The following is a 23498-nucleotide window of genomic DNA, read 5'->3' as shown; positions in this document are numbered from 1 at the left end:
TTCCACAGTCTAGTATGTCTCACTATTGAGAAGACTTCCTTAATTTTTGCTTTAGCTTTTCCATTACTCAGTGTCATCCCATTGTTATATCTGGCAATACTGTTTTGGTCTATGCAAGCTGAAATACAAGAAATTTGATCATAAGCAAGAGTATAGTCTTTTCCTTGGAAATACCAATATTTTCTAGTTACAGGGAAAGGCTTGTAAGTCGCATGTAAAATGGTACTAAAAGCTAAAGGTTGTAATTTGTATAGTGTTTAATTGAGTTCTGAAAAAGAAAAGAAAAAAAATGTCTTTTTCTGCCTCTGAGCAAAGGTTTCCCCATCCCAGTAGTCCTTTTCACCATTTTGTATTTGTTAAAACATTCTCTTTGATCCCGTAAAGACACAGTTTCCACAGTTAGGCTGAACTCTTCCACTACCGACAGGAACTAAGCAGCGTGCAAAAAGTAATAGAGCGCTTGGACTCCTGAAGTTTCTCCCACCCTCACGTTACTCTCCCTGATGTTGGGGATCCTTATTCAGAGTGATCACCTCATAAGTTAACTATGTACTTGGGGGCATTAAGATGCAGCTCAGTGAACCTGCTGTAAATGGAATACGCAGCTGATATGTTTTAAACATATGTGGAGGGGTTAAAAATAGTTTTGTACATCCCAGAGATGGTTCCTTCCTATCCCATTACTGTCAACTGATTGGACCCTGTCAGCTGTCACCTCCTTCAAGGTCTCCGCTCACTATCCCATTTAACAGTTCTGTGACAGCTGTTCCCTTCCTCTTCCCAATGACCTCTCCTTGGCCCATGACATCTGTATGTCAACACCAGTTAATTAAATTACAGCGATAGGAGATATCATGAAGCTCTCTTTATTATAGTGGGAACGTTCATTACCTCTGGATTGAGGGGCATTTGTAAATTAGGTGGGACAAAGCAGAAGCGGTAAAAGAATAATCTTCAATTCTGTTTGAATCTGCATAGCTCTTGAGAGTTCCTCAGCATGAGGTCCCTTTTTCTATTCTATTTTAATGAAGAATACTTTCATTCTGTGATGAGTTTTTATGCCTATCAGTTCTCATTAATATAGGAGTGGTCTTCAACCTGTGGTGCGCAAAGCCTGAAGGATGCACAAATTACTTCTAAAGTGGCTGTGAAAAACAACTAGGAGCAGTGAATTTATCAGTATGCTTAAATTCACTAAACAGAGATTTGTAAGTCAAGAAAGGTCAAAACGAATACTTTCATTCTGTGATGAGTTTTTATGCCTATCAGTTCTCATTAATATAGGAGTGGTCTTCAACCTGTGGTGCGCAAAGCCTGAAGGATGCACAAATTACTTCTAAAGTGGCTGTGAAAAACAACTAGGAGCAGTGAATTTATCAGTATGCTTAAATTCACTAAACAGAGATTTGTAAGTCAAGAAAGGTCAAAACCACTGATAAAATGCAGTGAAATTTATAAGCTTCTTTTAATGAATTATATCTCTAGTCTAACAACCAATGAAGAGTTATATCCACAAATTGAACATTTCTGGAAATACTGGATTTTTGCTACTCCCTTTTTCTATTCTATTTTAATGAAGAATACTTTCATTCTGTGATGAGTTTTTATGCCTATCAGTTCTCATTAATATAGGAGTGGTCTTCAACCTGTGGTGCGCAAAGCCTGAAGGATGCACAAATTACTTCTAAAGTGGCTGTGAAAAACAACTAGGAGCAGTGAATTTATCAGTATGCTTAAATTCACTAAACAGAGATTTGTAAGTCAAGAAAGGTCAAAAACACTGATAAAATGCAGTGAAATTTATAAGCTTCTTTTAATGAATTATATTTCTAGTCTAACAACCAATGAAGAGTTATATCCACAAATTGAACATTTCTGGAAATACTGGAGATTTTTGCTACTTTTTAGAGTTCTATCACTGCTCGAAACTAATTGTGAAAGCAGAAGGGAAAGGCACTAGGAGAGGGGCTCATAGTACTTAGCACTTCATTCCAGCTGGAGTCACTGTATGAAATTATGCAAATAGTTTCATGTTGGCCTCCATTTATTTGAAAATTCTAAAAAGAGATCAGTAATTCTGTTTTGCCTTACATTTTCAATAGAAATTAGAATGTGTGTACAACTACTCTATTTCAGCTCTCAAACCTGTACGGTTTTGATTACTGCCATTATTCAGAAAGCATATTTTCCCTACTTTAGAATTACAAAAAAATTCCAACGCACTTTTTGTTTCAGACTTCTCTGGGGTTCATGATGAAACAAGAAACTTCGATATCAATGTCAGCTGTAAAAAGTTCGATAGGCGTACTTTCTGTCTCGTCTAGCTGGCCCCCTTGAGAGTCCTGCTTGTAGTGTTACTGCAAAGCCGGAATTCACTTCTAGCTGGATACATTGCATATTGCGTAATACAGGGCTTTGTATACCTATGTGGCCTTGTTTGCCCCACTGAAATTTGGGTGAGTTAACCTGAGTGAAACATGAGGCTATTGTGGCTTTATTGCCTTCCGTAACCAAGCTGTTTCAGATGTCTACCTGATCCTGTACTCTTTGTGAAGATAAAACACTTTTTATAAATAGTGATACCAATACCTGAGCAGAGACTGAACACAGATTCACCACAACATTCACCCAAGTAGTTGATTGTGAAAACTTAAACTGCGTAAGTTTAGATTTGCAAAACATGAGTCTAGTGACAAGTGTTTATAGTAACTTCAGGAGCTGGAAAGACAGAGTGAGCAGCCAGGGGCAGTGAGCAGAAAGAAGCATGCTGGGAGTAATGGGATGATAATGAGCAATGGAAACTTTACTTGGAATAAAAAGAAATGTTTTGTAACAGAGAAGCCTGTACATTTATGGAATAAGTGACTTCAGTAATACGTTCACTTAACATGTTTAAGGATGGAGGGAACAAAACTTCAGCGCATATTTGGTAGGCACCAGCAGGCATATTATGCAAATGATTTTTCTGATTCTCATTTCTATGACAATAGGAATTTAAAGCAGAAGGTTACTGAGAAAATCTGGAAATTCAAGGACAATTTAAAATTGCTTATAAAAGAAAGCGATGGTGAAAACCAAAGAACATTCAGAGAAATCCATTGATTTATATTGAATGGTCCACCCTTAACTTCTACTAATTGTTTAAAAGCATTTCTGTCTCAGAAATTGGCGGCTGATAATTTTCTTTCATACTATCTAATTTTTGTCACACTCTACACGTAAGAGAGATAAAAATGCATGCATTGTTTCAAACCAAATGGTTCTGATATTCAGTCTGACCCATGCATTTATAATCAAATGAAACGGAGATCTTACTCTCTGTTGGCAGCAGTGGAATCCAAAACATCCAGATTAAGATGGTGGTAAAAAGAGAAAAATGTATGTAGACAGGTTATGAAAACAGATGTAGCAAGAAAGGATGAGAATGAGAGAGGAAATTCCACCAAAAAAAGTGAAAGTAAAAGCAAGAAATAAGAATTAGAATTGGAAGAGTAAAAAATATTTATATAATATTTGTACAACATAGAATATCTTTTTATATATATGATAAACAGCTATATACTATATAATATATAATTGTATAGTGTAATAGTAAAATTTAGAAATCTAATAAAAAGGCAGCTCCTCCCAGCTCTCCAATGTGAAGTCTTGTGAAAACTTAGGACAGAAAATTCTTAATAAGGCAGCATTATAGAGAGGTATTGTAAATTGTTGTTGTGTTTTGGGTTTTTTTTTAATGAAAAGTGCTGGTGGAGGCATGTAATTACCCTAGTCCCAGCCTTTTCTATTGTGGGAAAGTTCAATCCTTTTTTTTTTTTTTTCCCTCCAGTATAAACCTAGCAGAAATGCAGCAAATGCTGAGTATTTGGAGAAGTTGCCATAATTACCTGTCATCCTTTTTCCAGTTAGAGCTGCTTTAGGAAAACTACAAGGATTCTGAATTTATGAAACTTTCACTTATTCTACTTTTAGTGTTTTCAGAGTTGTTCAGCTGAAGCCGGTTACTTTATTTCTCTAAGTCTATGGATTTTTACTCACCTCTTTTTCAGCAGGGCAGTAAAATTAAACTCTCCACCTTCTTCACGTCCCTCGGTACTGTATAGTAACAGAAAACCATAATTAGTTTCAGAAGGAAATGGGAATAGCTTGTGAGACTATATCATTATGTAGATGATATATTTTTGTAGGGGAGTAGTAGATGTGTTTAGAATGACTTAGAATGTGCACTGACTTGGAAGGTGACTTAATTAGGCTCTTTGTCCATATTGGTCTTCATATAGGTTTAAGAAATATATTTAATGAACTTGTATTTTTTTCTGTACTGATTATGGATAAAGTTGTACAGGGTATTAATTTGGTGGTCATATTGATCTGGAATGTATTCATTAGCATAAAGATGTTGCAGAAGCTTTCCTTTAGAATCATTAGTGCTTTTGGTAAGCTGTAGTTTCAGGAATGTGGATACTGTTTACAGTGTGGGGCAGTATTTAATAACCATTTTTGTGGGACTCCTTACAATTTAAAATCACATTTTTTTTCTAGCATTGTCCCAGCTGTAATTGTTTCTTAAGGCTCTTTGTGATTCCAGAATTCATTATACTGAAAAAAGTGTCACATCATTGGTGCTTGGGAGAGTTAAAGGAGGAATTTTGTGATCTGACTTTGATTCTGAGATGAGGTTCAATATGCAGTTGTTCAACAAGCATCCGGGCAAGCAGTGTTGTGGTGAATTGATTCGTGAGAACAAGAAGCAACAAGCAGGAGTTTTTTGATGTGTAATTCTGTCTGTTACATGTGGTGAACTCAGATGGAATGCACAGTTATTTTTGGTGTTCTGAATCAAATATGCCTTAGCTGTGCTTCTGAAATTTTGAAGTACAGATCTACTCTGAAAACTTAGCGTAAAGTCACTAAAATCACTTCTTTGGGTTTAATTCCTAAAAAAATCACTTCAGGGATTTGATATAAAGGTATTGGGAGTTACACTGGATTTCATGACTATTGATTATGCAATTTAGCAAAAAAAAAAGGTCTTTTTTGCATTCAGATAGGGTTTATAAAGTCAAAATGGATTTTCTTCATCTTGGTCAGTCTCCCATCATCAGTGCTCAGCTGCTCCTTGACATCTCTGTTGTCTTGAATATAAGAATCTGGTGATGCCATCTTACAGCATTCAGATTCTTCCAGCAGCAACACCTTATATTTAATGATTGTTTTATACACAGAAATTATTCTTTTCAGTTGTACTGCTGGTAGTGGTAGCCCATAATGCTGTCTGTCAATACACAGTGCTAGTTGCTTCAGAGACAGTCTGAAGACAGTCTGAAGACAGATCAGTCTGTCTGTGGAAGTGTAAACCAGAATGTCAGGAAAACTCAATATTGCAGGAACAAATATTGTAAAAAGTAAGAAAACAGCCTCAACAGATAAATGATGGGCATTTTAACAGTACTGTTAATAAAATGGAAGAGAAATGAGTGCCCAACTTCTTGTGCTGCTTGATAATGCAAGGTTGGTGAGAATAAGTAACAATTTTGAATCAGTGTAATTTTGAGTATGTTGTGAGAAGAGATCTTTTTATTAGGAAAGTGCTGTTTTTACTTCTGTGATTACTTTCAAGACAGTACAGTACTGGAAAGGATAATTTTCTGGGTATAATGCTCAAACAGAAAAGTGTATTTTTGGCCAATTTGTTCCCTACTTTCAGAAGATTTTCAATGTTAGCAGGCATAAAATGTACATAAAAATAGCTAGTATAATCCCAAATATGAAAAGGGCTTCTTGTGATCAAATATTCAGGAAATCAGAATCTACAGCTGGGAGGATAATTAGTCAACTTATTGCTTCCCAGGTGGTAGTTAAATTGGATTTCCAGTAAAGCCCAGCAATCAATGTTTAGCTTTTCTGAAGAATAAGACCCTAATAATTGCCTTAACATGCATAGAGTTAAGTCTAATCTCAGAGTTCCTATTTTCATTATGGTAGAAGACATTGGGACCAAAAGTGATAGGGTGGGAAATCTAATGATGCTAGGATAAAGAGTGTGCCAGGAAACAACAGATTTTCACATACGTGCGTGTTGGGACATTTCTGTGAGCAGTGGCAATTTTAGTCAGGATGTGCTCAGTAGAGAGGAAAACGTGTAAAACAGAGGGGGCAGAGATGCATATAATTTTAAGTTGCTTTTTATCTTCTAACAATGGTGAGAAGATGCCACTTGCCAAACACACGCTTTTTCTGTAGATGAATCTGCCTCTCACTGAACTATCAAACTACTCTTTTCATTATTTATACTCATCTTACATTACCTCTTACTTGTATGTATTCATCTCATGTAAATACTACACACTATAAATGATGATTTATTTGGAATTTAAGCTGCAGCTAGTTCTGTGGGGTTTTTTTTCTTTTTTTTTCTTTTCCTAAGCAGAGAGACAGTTCATTGTTAGACTTGAATTTGTCTGCTTACACAGACAGTGGCTACCTGAGAAAGGCTGAAGTCATCCGTCTCCCCCCTCCTGCCAGGCTCCTGAGTGAGGGTATCAAAGACAAAGCTTCAGATTTAAACAGTTCAGTTCAAAATTTGGCTCCATTCTTACAGAAGAAACTGAAAATCTGAACAGCCTGAAGCTGCGCACACTGCACTCACTCTGAACTGATTCTAAATTCTTTTAATTGTGCTAGCAAGAAGAGAAACTCTTGAAGCCTAATTTCACTGCAGTGAAATAACACAATGCAGCTATGCACTGAGTGTCCTCTATTTAATAGGCATCACAGCGAAGCTGGTCAGCTACCTATAGATGGATTTGACTGTAGATAAATTCTGCAAGCCTTTTCTAGTTCTTTGTGATAGAATGTTAAAAAAAAAAAAATCATATAAAAATAGCATTTATAGGGAAAAAGTCAAGGAGTTGCCACAGATGATTTGTGTCCTATGTTAGAGAAAGATGTCTGTTTAAAAAAAAAAAAATCATATAAAAATAGCATTTATAGGGAAAAAGTCAAGGAGTTGCCACAGATGATTTGTGTCCTATGTTAGAGAAATAGATGTCTGTTGGAATATTCTTTGTCTAGTAACTTTGCAAAAGTATATAAAAACTAAAACAGAAACTGAATTACACAAAGGGAGAAGAACAGTGAAAAAACATGCTGTTAATGTCTAAATAAAAAAAAAAAAAACACAACTAAAAAAAAAAAAAAAAAAAAAACAACCAATTTTGCAAATTTTACTAATAGAAGGGAACATTATTCCATTAAGTCATATATCAATTCAGACAGTATTATAGATGTGGGGAGGATAGGCTTTTCAACACCAGTGCAATACCTTGCAGTCTTTAATATCTAAGACCTACATATATCTGAGTTTTTACACAGGCACAGAATCATTGTCTTCACTCAATTAATATAATTATAGAACATGAAAACAAATACCATCAAAATGCTTGTATTAATGTTATCAGTGATATGCTGCTTACAGAGCTCACATCAAACTCCACTTCTTTGCTTAGCAAATGTTTGTATTAAGCTACACGTAGTTCCTCAAGCCAGACCAAATCAAGACTAGGCACTACACAGAATCTTTTCCTTCTCTACTGGTCTACCACTCAAGTGCTCTTTACAGGTCTGGGAAAAAAGTGCTGAAGTTCTTGGTAGAATTATACACATTATCAATTGCATAATTGAAGACAAGCATGATTGTTATGCTAGTACAAAGTCTAAACTCTCTTAGATGATTTCTAGGAGTTGTATAGTATTTTAATAGTAGAAATATTTTCTTAATAGAAATATTTTCTTAGTAGACATCCCTATCTTTGTGCTTGTTTGTACAACAGCTTTGCTTTTAGTTAGTTTTGTCTAGGAAAGTAATGAATTCTGCATGGAAGTATAATCTGATCTACATAAGTTTCTACTGTACAAACTCACGTGCGTCGGAAGGCAGTGCGAATATCCAAGTCTCCAGTTATTGGTGCTTCTGATGTGACAAAAGTGATGAACAAAAATGGGAGAGCAAGTCAAAATAATGCAAAAATACAGTGCTATTTCTAAAGCTTTTCCTTTCCAGACTTCTTTTTTCTAAAGTTCTTATATTGTAAATTGTGATCAATTACATATTGAAAGATTGAAGCATCATATTTAAACATGTAGCCTTCACTAATTAGATCTCACCATCCGGTGTTCCGTATATAACTTAATTCTGTCTCATGCTTCATAATAACCTGCAGCATGATGAACCAACCGTCTTATCTCTTGTTTGTCAATTCTCCTCCTGGTAAATTTTACTTTCAATACTGGCTTCACAGGGTATTTAAACCCTAATGAGAAAACCACTGGATATCAGCTGGATATTATTACTGCTAATAAATTGTAATCCATCCTCTGAAAGCAAAGGTAAATTCCTGGAAATATGTAGAGATGTACAGAAACTACATCAAGGATGTTGCACTGAGAGAGCTTTATTACTCTGCTCTAAGCTTCTGTTGGTATGAATAGGTGTACTGCTACTACTGGGAGAAAAACTGTTCTCGGTCACAGCTCCTAAGTCTTGTGAGTCCTACAGCCAACTAGTGAAACTTCAAAAATGAACACTGCTGATTGAGTAACTTCAATAAGCTTTTGTCTTTGCTCATTGGTTGCTGGACGCAAATTAATGTTGCAGTCCCTTCAGCAGAACCACTAAAACAGGAAATGGTCCAAATGTTCGACTCTTTCAGGTGGTCCCTGCTTATACTGTTTTACTTAAACTCTTCCACACTAGGGGGAAATCGATGTTAAAATGTACTTCCTTTTCAATTGCTGATAAGCTTTTCAGTATAGCAGTTGTGAGTGTGGCACCATGTAAAATGGGTCATCTAATCTTAAAGCAATTTTATATCACAAGGTGCTTCTGCATGACTTGAATTTATCAGGAAGAAAGGAATTGATGGTAGTGTCACGTGTCTAAACCTTTCCATTTCCCCCCATTTTTTTCTTTTCAAGTATCCATTTTTATTACTGAGCTTTTGCCAAAGTAAGAATGGACCTCTCTTTTATTCTAGTGGATTTAAATATCATGAGAGAACGGAGCTGAAATCAGAATAAAGCCAGAGAAAAGTTGGGCTGATTTGCATCTTTCTGTATGCTTTCTTTAAGAGCATCACAGTTCTGACTTGAGTGACATCCAAGTGTTACTTCTAATATATTTCTGCCAACCCATCCCAATCCTCATCTGTGGGCCTCTGTAAGTGTTCCTGTAGCTCTTCAGGTCTACGCTTCAGATCTATGCTTGTCTAGTAGCCACTGTGTACCAGAAAGAATTGTTGGCGGGCATACAGGAAGGAAAAAAAACCAAAAACACAAAACAATAAAAGGAAGAAACAAGGTGGCAGGAATTCATCTTACCATTGACTGTCAGGCTGAAATTAGAACTATCAAACTTGTCCTTGGTAGACACCTCACATCTGTACCCTCCTGCAAAAGTCATGTTTGCTTCTATGATTTCCATTTCAAAGGTGTACACCTAGAACAGACACCAATGATACAATTCCTAAGTTAGACAATGAAATGGTGAAATAGAGAGAGAGAATGCATTAAGGCATGGAGAGAAATAGACAAGGGATGAAATATGCCGCTGTGTTCTTTTAGAATTAAGAACTTCCTGAGCACGTAACTCATTACTGTTATAAAAATTACATATACCCCCCCAATTCTGTAGGAACAGCTAAAGAGTATTAGTACAGGTCTTTCAGAGGATACAATGTTATATTAGCACTCTGTGCTGGTGCACTGGTGTGTGCAGTCGTCGTGTACACTAATTGCATGTACATTGGAAACAGGAATAGAGCTTTCATTAAACAAATACAGCCTCTACCCAGAACGTATGCAGTACATGTAAAGATTCAGCAAAAGGAGTGGCTAATGTGAGCAAGTCCGTTCTGTTCCATCCAGGAGAGGGTAGTAGTGTTTCGTATACCACACAGGATGAGAAGTCATGGTACAGACTCTCTTGTATTCCTGTTTGTGTATCTTTGAACGCATTTGTGGTAAAAATTATCTTACTCAGCTATTTAAAGTAGTCTAGACAATGCAGGAGAACAATAAATTCCAACACTAATAGCTGAATGCTTGATCTATTAAAACCAAGATAGACCATACTTAAATATCTGTCTGATTTATTGTTTTCTCTTAAATATAATGAGTATCTATTACTTGAGAGGAAGATGGAGGGAATGCTGCAGTAGATAGTGCAAAACTGCTCCCCTCGTCCTCCAGACATTTTCTCATTTCATCATAGATAAGGTATGCAAGAGTCTGTATGTAGTGCTGGTCTCTTGTCTGCATGGTCAAAACATAGACTTCTATGCATAAGTATAGCATTGTGTGTAGCTTTGGGTACCTTAATATCAAAATGTTCCTATATTAGCTTCTATTTTCCCCAGATTAAAGATTAGTATCTAGGAGACTGAGAACCTTACTCTGGCAATTGTACCTTTTTATTTCGATCATAATTGTCATGTAGCTGGAGATGTTTCCCCACTTTGCTTCCCAGGTCCATCCACTTTCCTTTGAACCACTTCACTGATGGCTTCTTCAGCAGGCTCTCACCTGCCACTTTGGCAGTGAACGTGATGTTTCCACCTTGTAAGGAAGTAGGTTCAAATAAGATTATGAATAATGTTTAATTTATCTGTTATATCACTGCTGTCGTCCTGTACATGGAGAGCTAAATAGTCAAGCAACAGGTACAGTTCACAAACATCACTTGACTCACATTTTGTACTCACCAACAGTAACTTCTCCGTCCTGGGGTCGTGTCACAAAGAGCCCAATAGGGTCCAGAGGCTCTTCTGGTTGAGTCCCAGAAGATGCAACTGAAATAAACATCAGAATTACTAGTTAGAACTTTCTGCATTAGCTTCTGTTACAGCCTATATAGTGAATTTGTTAAGTAATTTCAAAATATCGCAATATGTTTCTTCTGTCTCTGAGATTCTTCATTCTTTATTTTCTGTCATTCATCACTGGTGGTGGTCTGCTTTCGGCTACTGTCTCTACCTCACTGACTTTAAGGATTCCCTGTTTCTGTTCTTCCCTTCTGTTAATGAACCAGACTTGATAACAGTGTTAGTTCTCTGTTACCTTCTGTGTTTTGGCTGCTTTCTACTGGTGGAGCAGGCGACTCTGAGGCAGCTGGGGCTGGAGCAGCTTCAGCAGGAATGACTGTCTCACTCTTTTCTGGAAATGAATGTAAGCCAAGATTAAAGAAAGTCATGTTTCTACTTCCTTTCTGAAGAAATTTTGCAAGAGAACAGCTTTTAATATATGTTAGGAAATGCAGAGAAATTAGCTGTGGTTTTCTAGAACTTAGAGGATGTGCCGGAAGGAGAAGGGGCCTACTGACGCTGGATGATGAGGCTTGCTCTTTTGCTGAGCTTGGAAAGAACTGATGCCTGGGTTTTTAAATTCTATAGTCTTGATGTGTGGAAACTTGTCAGCTGATGAATAACACTATTATTTGATGTTAACTTCAGTGGTCTAAATAGAAACGGTAATGAAAAATGACGCAATTATTATTTTTGTAAACAATTTGCTTATTCATGAGATTTTGTTTAACTCTGCTGTTGGAATGTAATGTTCCAAATGCTATTGCTGTGTGCAGCTTGGGAAAAGCTCTAGACACTGCTAGTAATCAATATGGAGAAAGTATTTTAAAAATCCGTCATCATTTCTTCCCCTGGCTCATGGAAGTTTATGGCCTCTCAATAAACCATGACCTCACAGACGAATTCAGGCAAATGCATGTGGCACAATGGAGAAGATAGAAATGTATGAAAAGGGAGTAGGAGTGAGCAACTGGGGCAGATGGAGGGAGGTAGAATTTCTTGAAACAGATCAGTTGCAGAAGGATTTTATTTTTTTTCCATAGGTAGCGGAGCCACTTCCAAAGGGCCTCGTCTACCTCTCACACAAGTCCCATGTGCAGTTTCCCAGCTATCTGCAATGTCTTTTCCACCAGAGATTTCTGTCCTTGTTGTGTCACGTGATGACTAATGTGAGTGGCTCCTCTGTCACAAAGGGAGGTGGCTGTGTCTGGGCAGGTTAGGGTTCAATTTTTTTGATAATGAAGAGCTGAAATTGTTATTGTTTGTGAAGATAATAATGGGTAATCCAGTTACTCTTTAACAATCTAATCTTAGTAAGGTCTGAAAAACAAGACAGTATCTGTGAACATATGAACATGAGTCAACTCCGCTCTCAGAAAATTTATGCCTTTTACCCTAAACTGTATTTGTGTCTTGAAAGAAAACAGTGTCCTTTTAAATTGGTATTATTTTAATACTTAAGTATCAAATTCTACCACTTTTATTGTTGGAAGGTATCCCATTGGATCTTGTCCAAATAAATTGCAACTCAATTTTTACTGGAAAGAACTAAACTTTATTCTAACTAATGTAGCATAGATGCTCCCGTAACTTGGATGTGTAGCTGTTTAGAAAAGGCTTATTTTGAGGCATCAATATATAATGTATACAGGAAAATTATCTCTCCTTTGGCATCCTGATTCCTCCATCACCAATGTGTGCTTGTCAGAGGTGTATTGCTTTTAGGTAATGATTACACTTCCAAATTCAGTAACTCTGTTATTTGTAGGCTGTCTGCCTGTAGCAGGCTCTACCTGCAACTAACCTGAAAGACAATGAGGAAGATATAACTAGTATAATTACTTTCAGGATGAGATAGTCAGCAGGATCATACTTTTATATGCTCTGACAGCTGTTAAATTGTCCTAATCCATACTAGGATTTCCCCTTCCTCATAACCTGTCATGCACTGTCTTTTCATCTGGAACAGTATGTCTTGTCTCCTGTTAAATATTCACCAGTACCTTTTCAACTGAGCAGAAGATCTCACTACCATCATGTTGCTAGAATAAACAGCGATGGCAAAGGAGAGGAGGTGATATAGACAATCTGAGTTTAAGGCTTTTCACCAAAATAAAAAGGGAAAATTAAAATACCAGAAGTGGTAAATGGGGACCATTTGGGAGGGGAAAAAAGGGATTGGGAAGGTCAAAATCTTTCAAAAAACGAGTGATTTCATCTATCCTCAGCATCTTCAGACATTTTTCATGCAAAAATTTCAGAGAATTTGGTTCTTTATAGATTTTCCCAGGAAAAGCCTGGGGAAGTTTTTAAATTTCCCATCTAACTGATCCTTTAATGCATACAGAGGTAGTAACGATAGGTGATATACAAATAATACAAAGGTTACTCTTCGTATTCAAGTCCCTCTTGAAATATGTGTTTTTATTAGCAGGTGATTTTGAGACAGTTTTTAGGAACGTATGAGCTCCTAAAAATATTACAGCATAACTTGTAAATTTTTTGTCAATTGTTACATTTTTGTATTTAAATAAAATAATTAAAAAAAAAAAAACAAAACAGGCCTAAGATGCAGGCATCTTAGTTTAGGTCAGGTTAGGTTAGTCTAGCTTTGCTTTGCTTTTCACTAGTTAAGTTGAAAAGCTTGACAGAGAATTCTAAACATGTACATTGAGATTTCCTCTGTGATCTCCACTGTGTGGACTTCTGACAACTGGAAATGTGTGTCTTAGCCACAGAAAATGTATTCCTCAGCTTAATATTAATGAGTAGCTTCAAATAACTGGGCAAAACAGATATATTGCTGGTAGAGAAATTTTAGTGTTAAGTTAGGCTGATTTCCGTGGACCTCATTCATGAAGTTTGCATGTGGGCCTGGAAATACTGATGAAATTAGCATTGCTTAGGAAACGCTGTACCTGGTTCCTTGACCTTGAGTTCAAATTTGACCTTGGAACTTCCAGCTATTACAGCATATGTCACATCATCTTCTTTTCCTACATTATTGATTGTCAGTGAATGCTTGTTTCCTTCTGCCTTGATGACATATTTCTCACTTTCAGTAATTTCTGTGCCAGCTCTCTGCCACTTCACCTTGATGCTGGCTTTTTCTGTCTCTGCTTCAAACACAGCTGTGCTTCCGGCTGTCACCTCTGTCGTCTTCGGCTTCTTGGTAAATGCAGAAACTAAAAAAAGAGAGAGGGCTCACTAAAATCTGTTTTGCAGTTGCGGCATATCTGGTGTAGTCAGCTGTTGTGGCTGCAACAGCTGTCTCCTTTCTCTCCCATTTGCCCATGCAAGATATAAATTACAACACTTTCCACAGAGAAGTCGTGGAATTGTCTGCATTTATCAAATTTTGTCTCTGACTGAGATGTCATATCTTCTCCATATTGTCATGAAATAAAATGGAATGGATAGCAAACTCATCTCACTGTCCATCTTCCTTTCTTTCCCCCATAATGAGCTCTGATTTTTCATAAGTGAATGTTTTGAGCTATGACAAGATGGTATGATATGTATTCTTACATATCAAGCTCTCTACGTTAATTTGCTATGCAGTTTCATTTAGAAATATTAATTCTGTCCTAACAGTTGCATAATACAGTTGTTAAACAGGTTCAGGATCTGTTCCTGCAACAAAATTGCAGTTTGTGTGCTAATATACCACAATGAATTAGTGGTTCATGTTTAGTCCTTCTGTTTTGACTGATCAGGGCTTTAGTGGAAAGGGATGCACGTTCCTATGATGGCCCTTGTAATTTTATCCCAGCTAAAATAATATCAATTGTTGTTTGCATTCAAATGTTTAGTTCAGCATTAAAAATTAAAGTACTTGCCTACATAGCACTCTACAGCAACTAGTTTTCTAATTAATTACAAGGTGGATCAAAATATTTCCTCTATGTGTCCAGAAGCACTTATAATGCTTATAATGAGTATTAATTAAATTATTAATATATGGGGTGAACAAGCATAAACCAAATGATCTGTTTTGGTTCATATGTAACCAAAGTAGCACAATAGATAGGAATTTGGAAAGCAAGCAATGTATCGTGATTTTGGTCCATGAGTATCCTAATCTTTCTCAAGATTCAATTTTATAAGGTAACTTATTTTACTAATTTCTTTACCCTGATTTATTTATTTAGATTTCTTCAACTTTATTTTGAATCAATTTTTTCATTTTATGCTCATGTTTTGGTCTTAACGAAATCTGTTATCTTTTTGCTAATTGCCATGAGCTATGTTCATGTATAAAAATACCAGTAATTAACATTCTGATTCATACATTGAATGGTTTTTGTGCATCATTATGTCATCTTTTTATTGACTTACCCCTGCATAACCACGCTTTTATAAAATATTAGTAATTCCATCACATTTACTTATATCTGTCACCTCTGTGGCAAATTGTCTATGGCTCTTCTACTTGGGCAGCAACAAGAACTCTTCCAAAGACCACAACAGCAGTTATAATTAGCTTTAAACTTTTGATTCTGCTTTACAAAAATGAAGGGAACGTGGCATAGAAATATTTTAAAAAAATAGTTTATACTCATGTTCAAACAGGTGCTTTAGTTAGTATAAATGGTATATTAGTAATAATACCATCTGTTCATTGCACAAAATCTCTATTCCTGTAGCATGAACTCAGACTGCATAAATTAATTGACCTCAGTAGAGTTACATCTGCAAAGATTTCATCTGATGGCCTTTGGACTTTAGTCATAATACAGTTCATGTTTCTTGCATTGTTTTGCAAAGCATTCAAAGCTGCTTAAACATCAATGAAAGTATCAATTACAAATACTTTTAGAATTTAGTATGTATTGTATTTTGCCTCTCTTTGTTATATAAAAACCTAAATTACATTTTTTCTCTTTCTTTTTTCTTTTTTATCTCCACATTTTATATATTTGATGAAAAAAACATTTTGGTTTGCACTGAGCCTATAGTAGCCTTGACTGAGCTCCAGTTATATTCTTCTGCATGCTTTTCTTCCATGTTAAGATATAAGTGTGTGAAATTTCCTCTGGGAGTGGAATGTCCCCGCATGCTTTTATTTGTGTTTTTTCTAACCACAGGCCTGTCAGTGGTGTAATTGTTCTTAAACGGAATATAGGACCGTGTAGAATATAGGGCTCTATGCTATAGCGTAATACTCAAAAGCCTGTTATCAGTTGCACATCTTTTGATACAGCATTGCACTTCAGTAGATAACACAGCAGGGTATGCTTTGATGCAGTGTATCGTGAATAATTGCAGATGAGTTATTGTAGACAGCAGGTTTGATATACAGAATTCAAAAGACATGTAAAGGTGGCCAGGCTACCGCACAGTGGGGAGCCAGGTCAGTTCTGGAACCCACTCCTGAAATACCTACTATCTGGCTCCTCTCCCTGTGACGCTAGAGATAAAGCAGCTAAGAGGCATCTTTTTTGTCTCTGAGTGCTATCATAATCACTATTCTATTTAAGCACAAAAGAATCTATAAATATATTAATTACTTAACAGCAATGTGGCCTGTAAAGGTTCCAGCCTACAAGTGGCAGGGTTTCAAGACATGCATACTTGGAAGTAACTCTCTGATCTGCTGCACACCCTGCAAAATGATTAGGTTTCTTACATTTATTTTAGATGACTCAACAGAAACAGATTGTTGGCCAGAGCTACATGCACAGTGAGAAATCTTCACCACCACATAATATTTCTGACTTTCGGGAAATCTAAATACATATGTAGAAGTTTACAAGTAAGTCTCCTTGTCCTTTTTTTTTCCTCTCTCTCCCTTTCCTGCCAAAAGACTCATTTTGGTTCCAACTTAAAATGATTGTGAATACTTCCACTAAAGCATAAAATTGGAAAAGCCCAAAATCTCCCATGAGAATAAAGGCCTGCAGGAACAGTTTTTGAGAACCCACTTTTTCACAGGTAAAGGAGACTCTAAGAGTCATTTTCCTGCACTTGAGATTCAGAGTCAGTGGGTGACAGTGTCCAAAATAGTGTCTCTCTGTATTCATCTGTACTCCCTTTCATCTTTCAGTGTTCGTATTTGCAAAGGAAAAGTAGCGATGCAGGGCTGGAGATTTTACAGGAAATTACTTTGTTGCAGAAGAGAGGTTGCTGAACAAGCATGTGAAGAGAATGCTGTCATTTTTCCTTCTGGGGGAAAAATGAGCTGCTTAACAGAAGAAAGAGAAGCGAGAGATCAGCTGTTCCCTGTCTCCTTTGTTGTGCCTGCTACTTTAAGTAACACATAAATCCAAGTTCACCAGCAGATTTTTTTTTCTCATGCAGTTATACCAATCTAATCCAGCTATTTCCTCATTAGGAATGTTCCTAAACACCACCATTCAAAACTTCTTGTCTGTCCTGAGAGCCTCACTTTTGCCCGCTTTTATCAGAAACACATTCCCCATTTGGCACTCCCTCACTTCAACATTTGGCTTCTACCCAGATACACCCCTCTGAGTTCCATATATCCATCCCATGCTCAAAACACTCTTGGATACGACCACCACCATCAGGCTGTGGAAAACCCAACAACTGTGACACCTCTCATGTGATGTTGTGGAATGTCCTACAGCTCTTGTGCCTGTCAGGCACTGACAGATCTCAGGCACTATCACGTGTTTATCCAGACTGCAGTCGAACATGCACTTAGGAGCCATTGGGCTGGGGCACCTGATGACCAAGTAGCCCATGTCCTCTGCCGCCCACTTAGTTAACTCTCTGCTTCCCAGTAAATTCTAACCCACCCTGCACAAAGGGAGAGAAAGATGACATTAGTACTAACATACTACAGCAATTCTTGAGAGAGGGCAGAGACGCACATGAGTTTACCAGTGCTGATGATGACAGGAATTATTGAAGGGAAGGAGAGCGATAGGTGCTCTGTGTGTGTGTGTGTGTGTGTTTTGGGGGGATGGAATTGGAATTGCTGCGGGGAGTTAACATGGGGAGAGAAGAGGGATGTGGAGCTAATGAAAGAAAATGAGGCTAGAGCCACTTCGTACTAACCCATTTTTCAGCACTTCACATCTCATGTCCCAGATCTTCCTAATCACTTCTAGCTTCCATAATGCAAAGAACTTCATATAACTTCTGAATAATGTAAACCAGCAAATTCCTACCCCAGGCAGAAGAGGAAGCAGGCTGTGTGTGGTCTGCAATAGTCTTGCAGAAAACTTTTCGGTGGCTAATGCTGCTGCTACCGAAACTGGCATGCAGCACCCATCCTTTAAAAGTCTTGTAACACCTGAAGATGTACACATCAGCCATACAGTTATGTATATTACATGAGTTACAGCTTCCTTAATTAGTAATAAAAAGCTCTATTTGGAGGGCCATGATCAGATTGCATTTTGATAATAATTTATTAATAAGTCTTTCAATCAGGAGGCTGAAGAAATATGAAATACATTTGCTTTTGGCCAAATTAAACCAGAATGACATAATTTAAGTTCCAAAAGCAATTTTCTTCACTTTTCACCCAAATAAAATAAGAAAACTAGTGTTCTGCCTTCCTACTGCTGCCATTTATTAAATCTTCATACTAGCACCTTCATGCTTTCTCCCTTACTTTCTGACCTGCTTTGAAGCAATCTCCTTCTAACACCCACCATCAACCTAGTTTACTATTCTGCTTCAAAACTTTTTCATACTCTTCTATGTAAAAGCCTAGAAAATGGCTAAGCTACTACCCAGGTCGCTATCTATTGTACTAATCAATGTTTCCTTTGCTCTCTTGTTGAACTGTCTATCTATTTACTGGGCTTTTATTTTGTAAGTATTTTGAGGCAGAGACTGTTTTTCTGTTGTCTTTGTACAGCATCAAGTTGTTAGTAAGTAGCTACTAAGTACCGTTGTATCCCTAATAAGAATAAAAGTTAGGAGGTAGAAGAAACATTCCTATTTGATTATTGTCAGAAAAAATGGAGATGAGACATATATTAAAATAATATTTAAATAACTGGAATAATTTCAATTCCTAGCCATTTTCTCTAAATAATTTGGCTTGTTAAGAATCACAAGCATTGGGTGAAAACCTTTTCCTAAAATCACTGAATTTCAAAGTATGTGTGAAGTATGTGATGAAAGTGAGGAAGAAGTGTGGATTCCACAAGAGTGATTTTAGCTAGATAGAGTGATAAAGGAGAGCCATCCTCTTGGGGTTTTTTTAATTATTATTTCATCCTGCTTTTCAGAGTGGCGGCTCTGACTTCAGCTCTTCTTCATTCATTATTTGTGATACGTACATGGAGGAGAGGGAGATAAGCACTTAAGAAGAATGTGTGTTAGATAAGGCTTTCAAATTATATTTCTGCCTTTCTGAAATATAAACTGTTAAAGGTATAAATGTTTTAGGAGAATCTAATGTATCTGTTTGAATGTACGTGCTACAAACTCCAGCAGAAATCTGTGATGAGTGTAATTAGAAAAAACAGAATCACAGGTTTTCTTCCATAAAGCTGAGTTATCTTACTGCACATTCTGTGTATTTGGTATTAAAATATGTATCTGGCCAATGTATTGAATTAATATTACAAAAGTAATACTAGCTTTTGGAATTCCTTAATTTGTTAAGGTTTCATGTTGAAAATTTATCTTTGCTTTAGTACTTACACTTGGCATCTAGCTTTCCTTTTGTACCATTTGCTCTTCCATTGAGTTAAAAGCCAAACTGTGGATAAGCAGACTTCAGTAACGGACCTTGTAAATTCCTTGCTGAGGAACTATATAAAGATGCTGCGCATTCCTCAGTCAGGACCTAAGTGGCTTCTTGCAATTACAAGCTTAATCATTCCATGATCCAAAAGCTATTGAACTACTCAATCTTATCATTCCTTGACTACTTCAGCAGCTGAGATTGTAAATTCCTGTAACATGAGCAACAGGCGAGGAATAGTTTCACTAAGCAGAGTCACCTCTCTCTCTATGCCTCCATCATACTTTCTGTAAAATGGGGATAATAATGTTCAGCTTGCTTTGTATTTTAACTTATAAAAGAAGAAATTATATCTATATGAATTGTTATTATATTATTATTTATTTTTGTATTACTGTAGTGCACAGAATTTCATTATCGTGGAGCAGTACTTTACTGTGCTAGGTGTTTGCAAAGGTAAAACGATGAGCTTATATTCAAACTAAAATTCTACAGTCCACTGTTCATTATGCAACATTGATTATTATTTTAATGCCAAAAGCCTCTGTGTATTTACAAGCCAGGTTATTTATAAACCCTTGATAAAATTTCCTAATCTGAACTGCAAAATCTAGACTACTCCATGTATAAAATACAGTCAATAAAAATTGACTGATTTTCAGAGAAGGTCAGTAATACCAGGCTTCTCCTTTTCCCGATATAGTAATGCACACATTTCCCATTATGTCCCATTTATCTACTAAATTTGGTGTTTAACAGGTCAGCTGTTTCCTCTTAATGTCACAAAATATTGTTAGGGAAATGGTTGGGTTTTTTTAATCTTTCTGAATTTTCACAACAAAAAAAGCTATCAAAACCTTCCAAAAGTGAGCCTTTGAACAGAGATTAACTATGAAATGTTTAAATCAAAGGGAGAAGAACATAAAGTTTCTGCAACAGAACACTGCAAAATGTGATGCTTTTCAATGGTTGATTGTTTGCTCTGACACTAAATTGCTACAGGTCGTCTAAATCCTGTTGCTTTTGGGGAGTGTACAGATTTTCTGGAAAGCTACAACAGTTCTTTTGGTATTGTGTAAATAAATAGGGCAGTACTATGTTTAAATCAAAGGGAGAAGAACATAAAGTTTCTGCAACAGAACACTGCAAAATGTGATGCTTTTCAATGGTTGATTGTTTGCTCTGACACTAAATTGCTACAGGTCGTCTAAATCCTGTTGCTTTTGGGGAGTGTACAGATTTTCTGGAAAGCTACAACAGTTCTTTTGGTATTGTGTAAATAAATAGGGCAGTACTTATCCTGAAGTATTTTAGTTGGTCAGTTTAAAGTAAAAGAATGTCTGTTGGAAAATCTACTTCGCTCTTTTAGGTTTTGTGGTTTGTTTTTTGTTTGTTTGGTTGGTTTTTTTTGTTTTGTTTTGTTTTTTTAACATGTTAAAAGGGTTTTTTAAAACAGCAGATATAGGCAGAATGTCTCTGATCATTCTCTGGCATGAAGCATTTTCCTTTACCTATGCACCAGATGCCCAAATTTCAGTAATATAGACTAAAGATCTCTTAGGGTTCTTCAATATTGTAACTATATGGTATGTGAAAGACAGGAATCGTGATTTGTCCAAGTGTGAATTGCTAGATGATTATTCAGCTCTCCTGAGATTATGCTCAACATTATCCCATCTTGAAATGGCTTGAACTATATAAACAATATGAAATAGAAAACCAAAGGGATTAATGTCTCTTGGGAGAATGAGAAGATCCCCTCTAGAAGTTATGGGGCATGTGACTGGTTCTGTCTCAGTCAGAGTGGGTAGTAAGAGCTTTTCCTCCCCCTGCTGCGATAATTACAGTGTTTGGCCTGGTTTGTTCATAAGAATTGTGTAGGACTAGTGATGTTAGGCACCTGTTAGATTTCATGGAGAAATAAGCTGGAATAGAATTTCTCTTCACCATTAGCTAGCAAAGGTGGGCATCTTCACAAACAGAGCAGTTGCCTCTCATCCATAGAGACTGAAAATGTTAATTTAGAGACAGTTAAACCATTAGAAATCAAAAGTCACAATACCTAGGTGATCACACTGTCAAATTTTGCCTACTCTGTCATATTTCTTTTTGCCAGCATTGTCAATCACAAGCATTAGACATTTCAATAAATCTCAAAAATCATGTGACTTTAATAATAGAATATTATTATGAATGTCTTATTTTTGGGGTGATTGCTGAACCTTTACAGCTTATATTTTCAAGGTTTTCTCTACAATTACAAGGTCTGGTATATACTTCTTTTTTATATATGATTCTACTTCCATCTGATTTCAGAAATTTGCAGCTTTAAGAACATCAAATGATGTTATAGTTGTGATAAAATTGAAGGATTGGTGACACCACTGCTGCTTTAAAGTTATCATATAGAGGGAACAAAAAGAATCTTGTTGGAGTTAATCATGCTTTAGTGCTTTGCAGTTCTTAATGGGAGATACGGGCTGGATTTGTGCTCTGCCTCTGGCAGTGGCTGACTCCAAATATTTTGGCCAAAATGAAAGTTCTTCTTAACAAGTTCATCTTCTTTTGTTGTGACCACAAGAGATTTTCCCATTGACCAACCTAACAGGAGACTGATGGCTGTTCAGTCCTTTGCAAAGCACAAAAGCCTATATTAATAAGTATCAACAGCTATTGTTGACTAATTCTGGAAACTGCATGTTATTAAAAAAGCATGCACCTTGTACTGTACATTCAGGTAGTAGTGATTCTGGGTATACACCGGTGTCAGTGAAGTGAGAGCTCTAAAAGTGAAGAATCCCAGATTTAGTACTATTTTCTCGGGCCCTGTGTATTGGATCTGTGCACACTTTTCAAACAATCATAACTTCAGCTTTTGGCAACTTTTTTTCCAAACTTCATTGCAGACACAAAGTGCTCCTGAGGCACCTTCGTCTACCCACACACAGGTGTCCTGAAGCTAAACTCTCCCTACCTCTGCTTCCCAGGCTCTCTTCCTCCTTCTCAGACAAATAGATTCATTGCACCTTACACCCCATCCTAGGCCTCCCCTTCTTTCCTATGTGGGCAGCCTCTGAGTGATTCCTTATTTCTCAATTTTAAATTAGAACTTTCCTAAATCTGAAATATTTTCCTGATGTTTTTCTAGTGGGGCAGGACTTGCACTGGGCTCTGTGACCTTGGCTTTCTGAAAATGGCTAGTTATCTTCTGGCTCAAGAGGAAAGGATGGAGAAGGGTGAATGAAAAGAAATACGCATATATTCTTTGCAGTACAATGTCTTTTTTTTTCCTAGTGCTCCACTGTCACTGGTTGGAAGAACGAGAAAGAGTAAGCTCTGAACCAGGTGCCATTTGCTTTCATTTTCACAGAGATTTCACTAACAACAAATACCATCAAAGTTTGCCACTTACACTTCCTCAAAAGGATCAGAGAAAAAAACAAAACAAAGCCAGGAGAACTTTATACTGCCTAATTGCCCAAGAGAGAGACTACAAGCTTTTTTCAGAGTCCTAAAGGTGACTGGGAAAGGAAATGAGAAATGAAAAGAATCTGAGAATGAAACACGTTTCACCTCTATTCTTTCCTCATCCAAAGTCTCTTGAGAAAATTCTGTGGCTGAGTTGCCAAACTAGTTACTGATTTCTCTGCAAGATCACTCAACATCTCTTATATTTATAACCTCATAAAATACCGTCTCTTTTTCCTCTCTATTTTTTGTTTCCACTGAGACATCTCATTTCTCTAGCATACAAAAGCTACTCACATTTTTCTCTGTCAAGCTGTTCTTAGGTTTTGTCTGTCAGTTATGATCCTTACCTGTTTTCTTTACAGGCTCTGGCATCTTCACTTTGTTTCTGATGAAGCTCGCAGTTGTATCTAGAAAGTAGGGTCCGAACTAAACAGGAATGAGACTGCAGGGCTTTTGAGACCCCCTAAAGAAACACTCGGTGGAAGCCCCCATCCTGC

At 36.8% G+C, this 23498-nt stretch overlaps 1 protein-coding gene across 1 annotated transcript in view; it reads right to left on the bottom strand.

Annotated features, from left to right (window-relative positions):
- The window catches only part of MYBPC3 (myosin binding protein C, cardiac), a 63591-nt gene extending 40093 nt beyond the window's left edge, over positions 1–23498 (bottom strand). Inside the window, 10 exon segments of the mRNA XM_009277588.1 lie at positions 3316–3318; positions 4039–4095; positions 6485–6529; positions 7924–7972; positions 9379–9496; positions 10466–10614; positions 10761–10847; positions 11116–11211; positions 13778–14044; positions 23349–23498. Of these exon segments, the coding sequence (XP_009275863.1) occupies positions 3316–3318; positions 4039–4095; positions 6485–6529; positions 7924–7972; positions 9379–9496; positions 10466–10614; positions 10761–10847; positions 11116–11211; positions 13778–14044; positions 23349–23373 (896 nt within the window). The 5' untranslated portion in view covers positions 23374–23498.

Source organism: Aptenodytes forsteri, unplaced genomic scaffold (assembly GCF_000699145.1).
Source record: "Aptenodytes forsteri isolate BGI_AS27 unplaced genomic scaffold, ASM69914v1 Scaffold146, whole genome shotgun sequence".
NCBI lineage: Eukaryota > Metazoa > Chordata > Aves > Sphenisciformes > Spheniscidae > Aptenodytes > Aptenodytes forsteri.
Note: the sequence above shows the minus strand (reverse complement) of the source record. Positions and strands in the feature narration are given on the sequence as shown.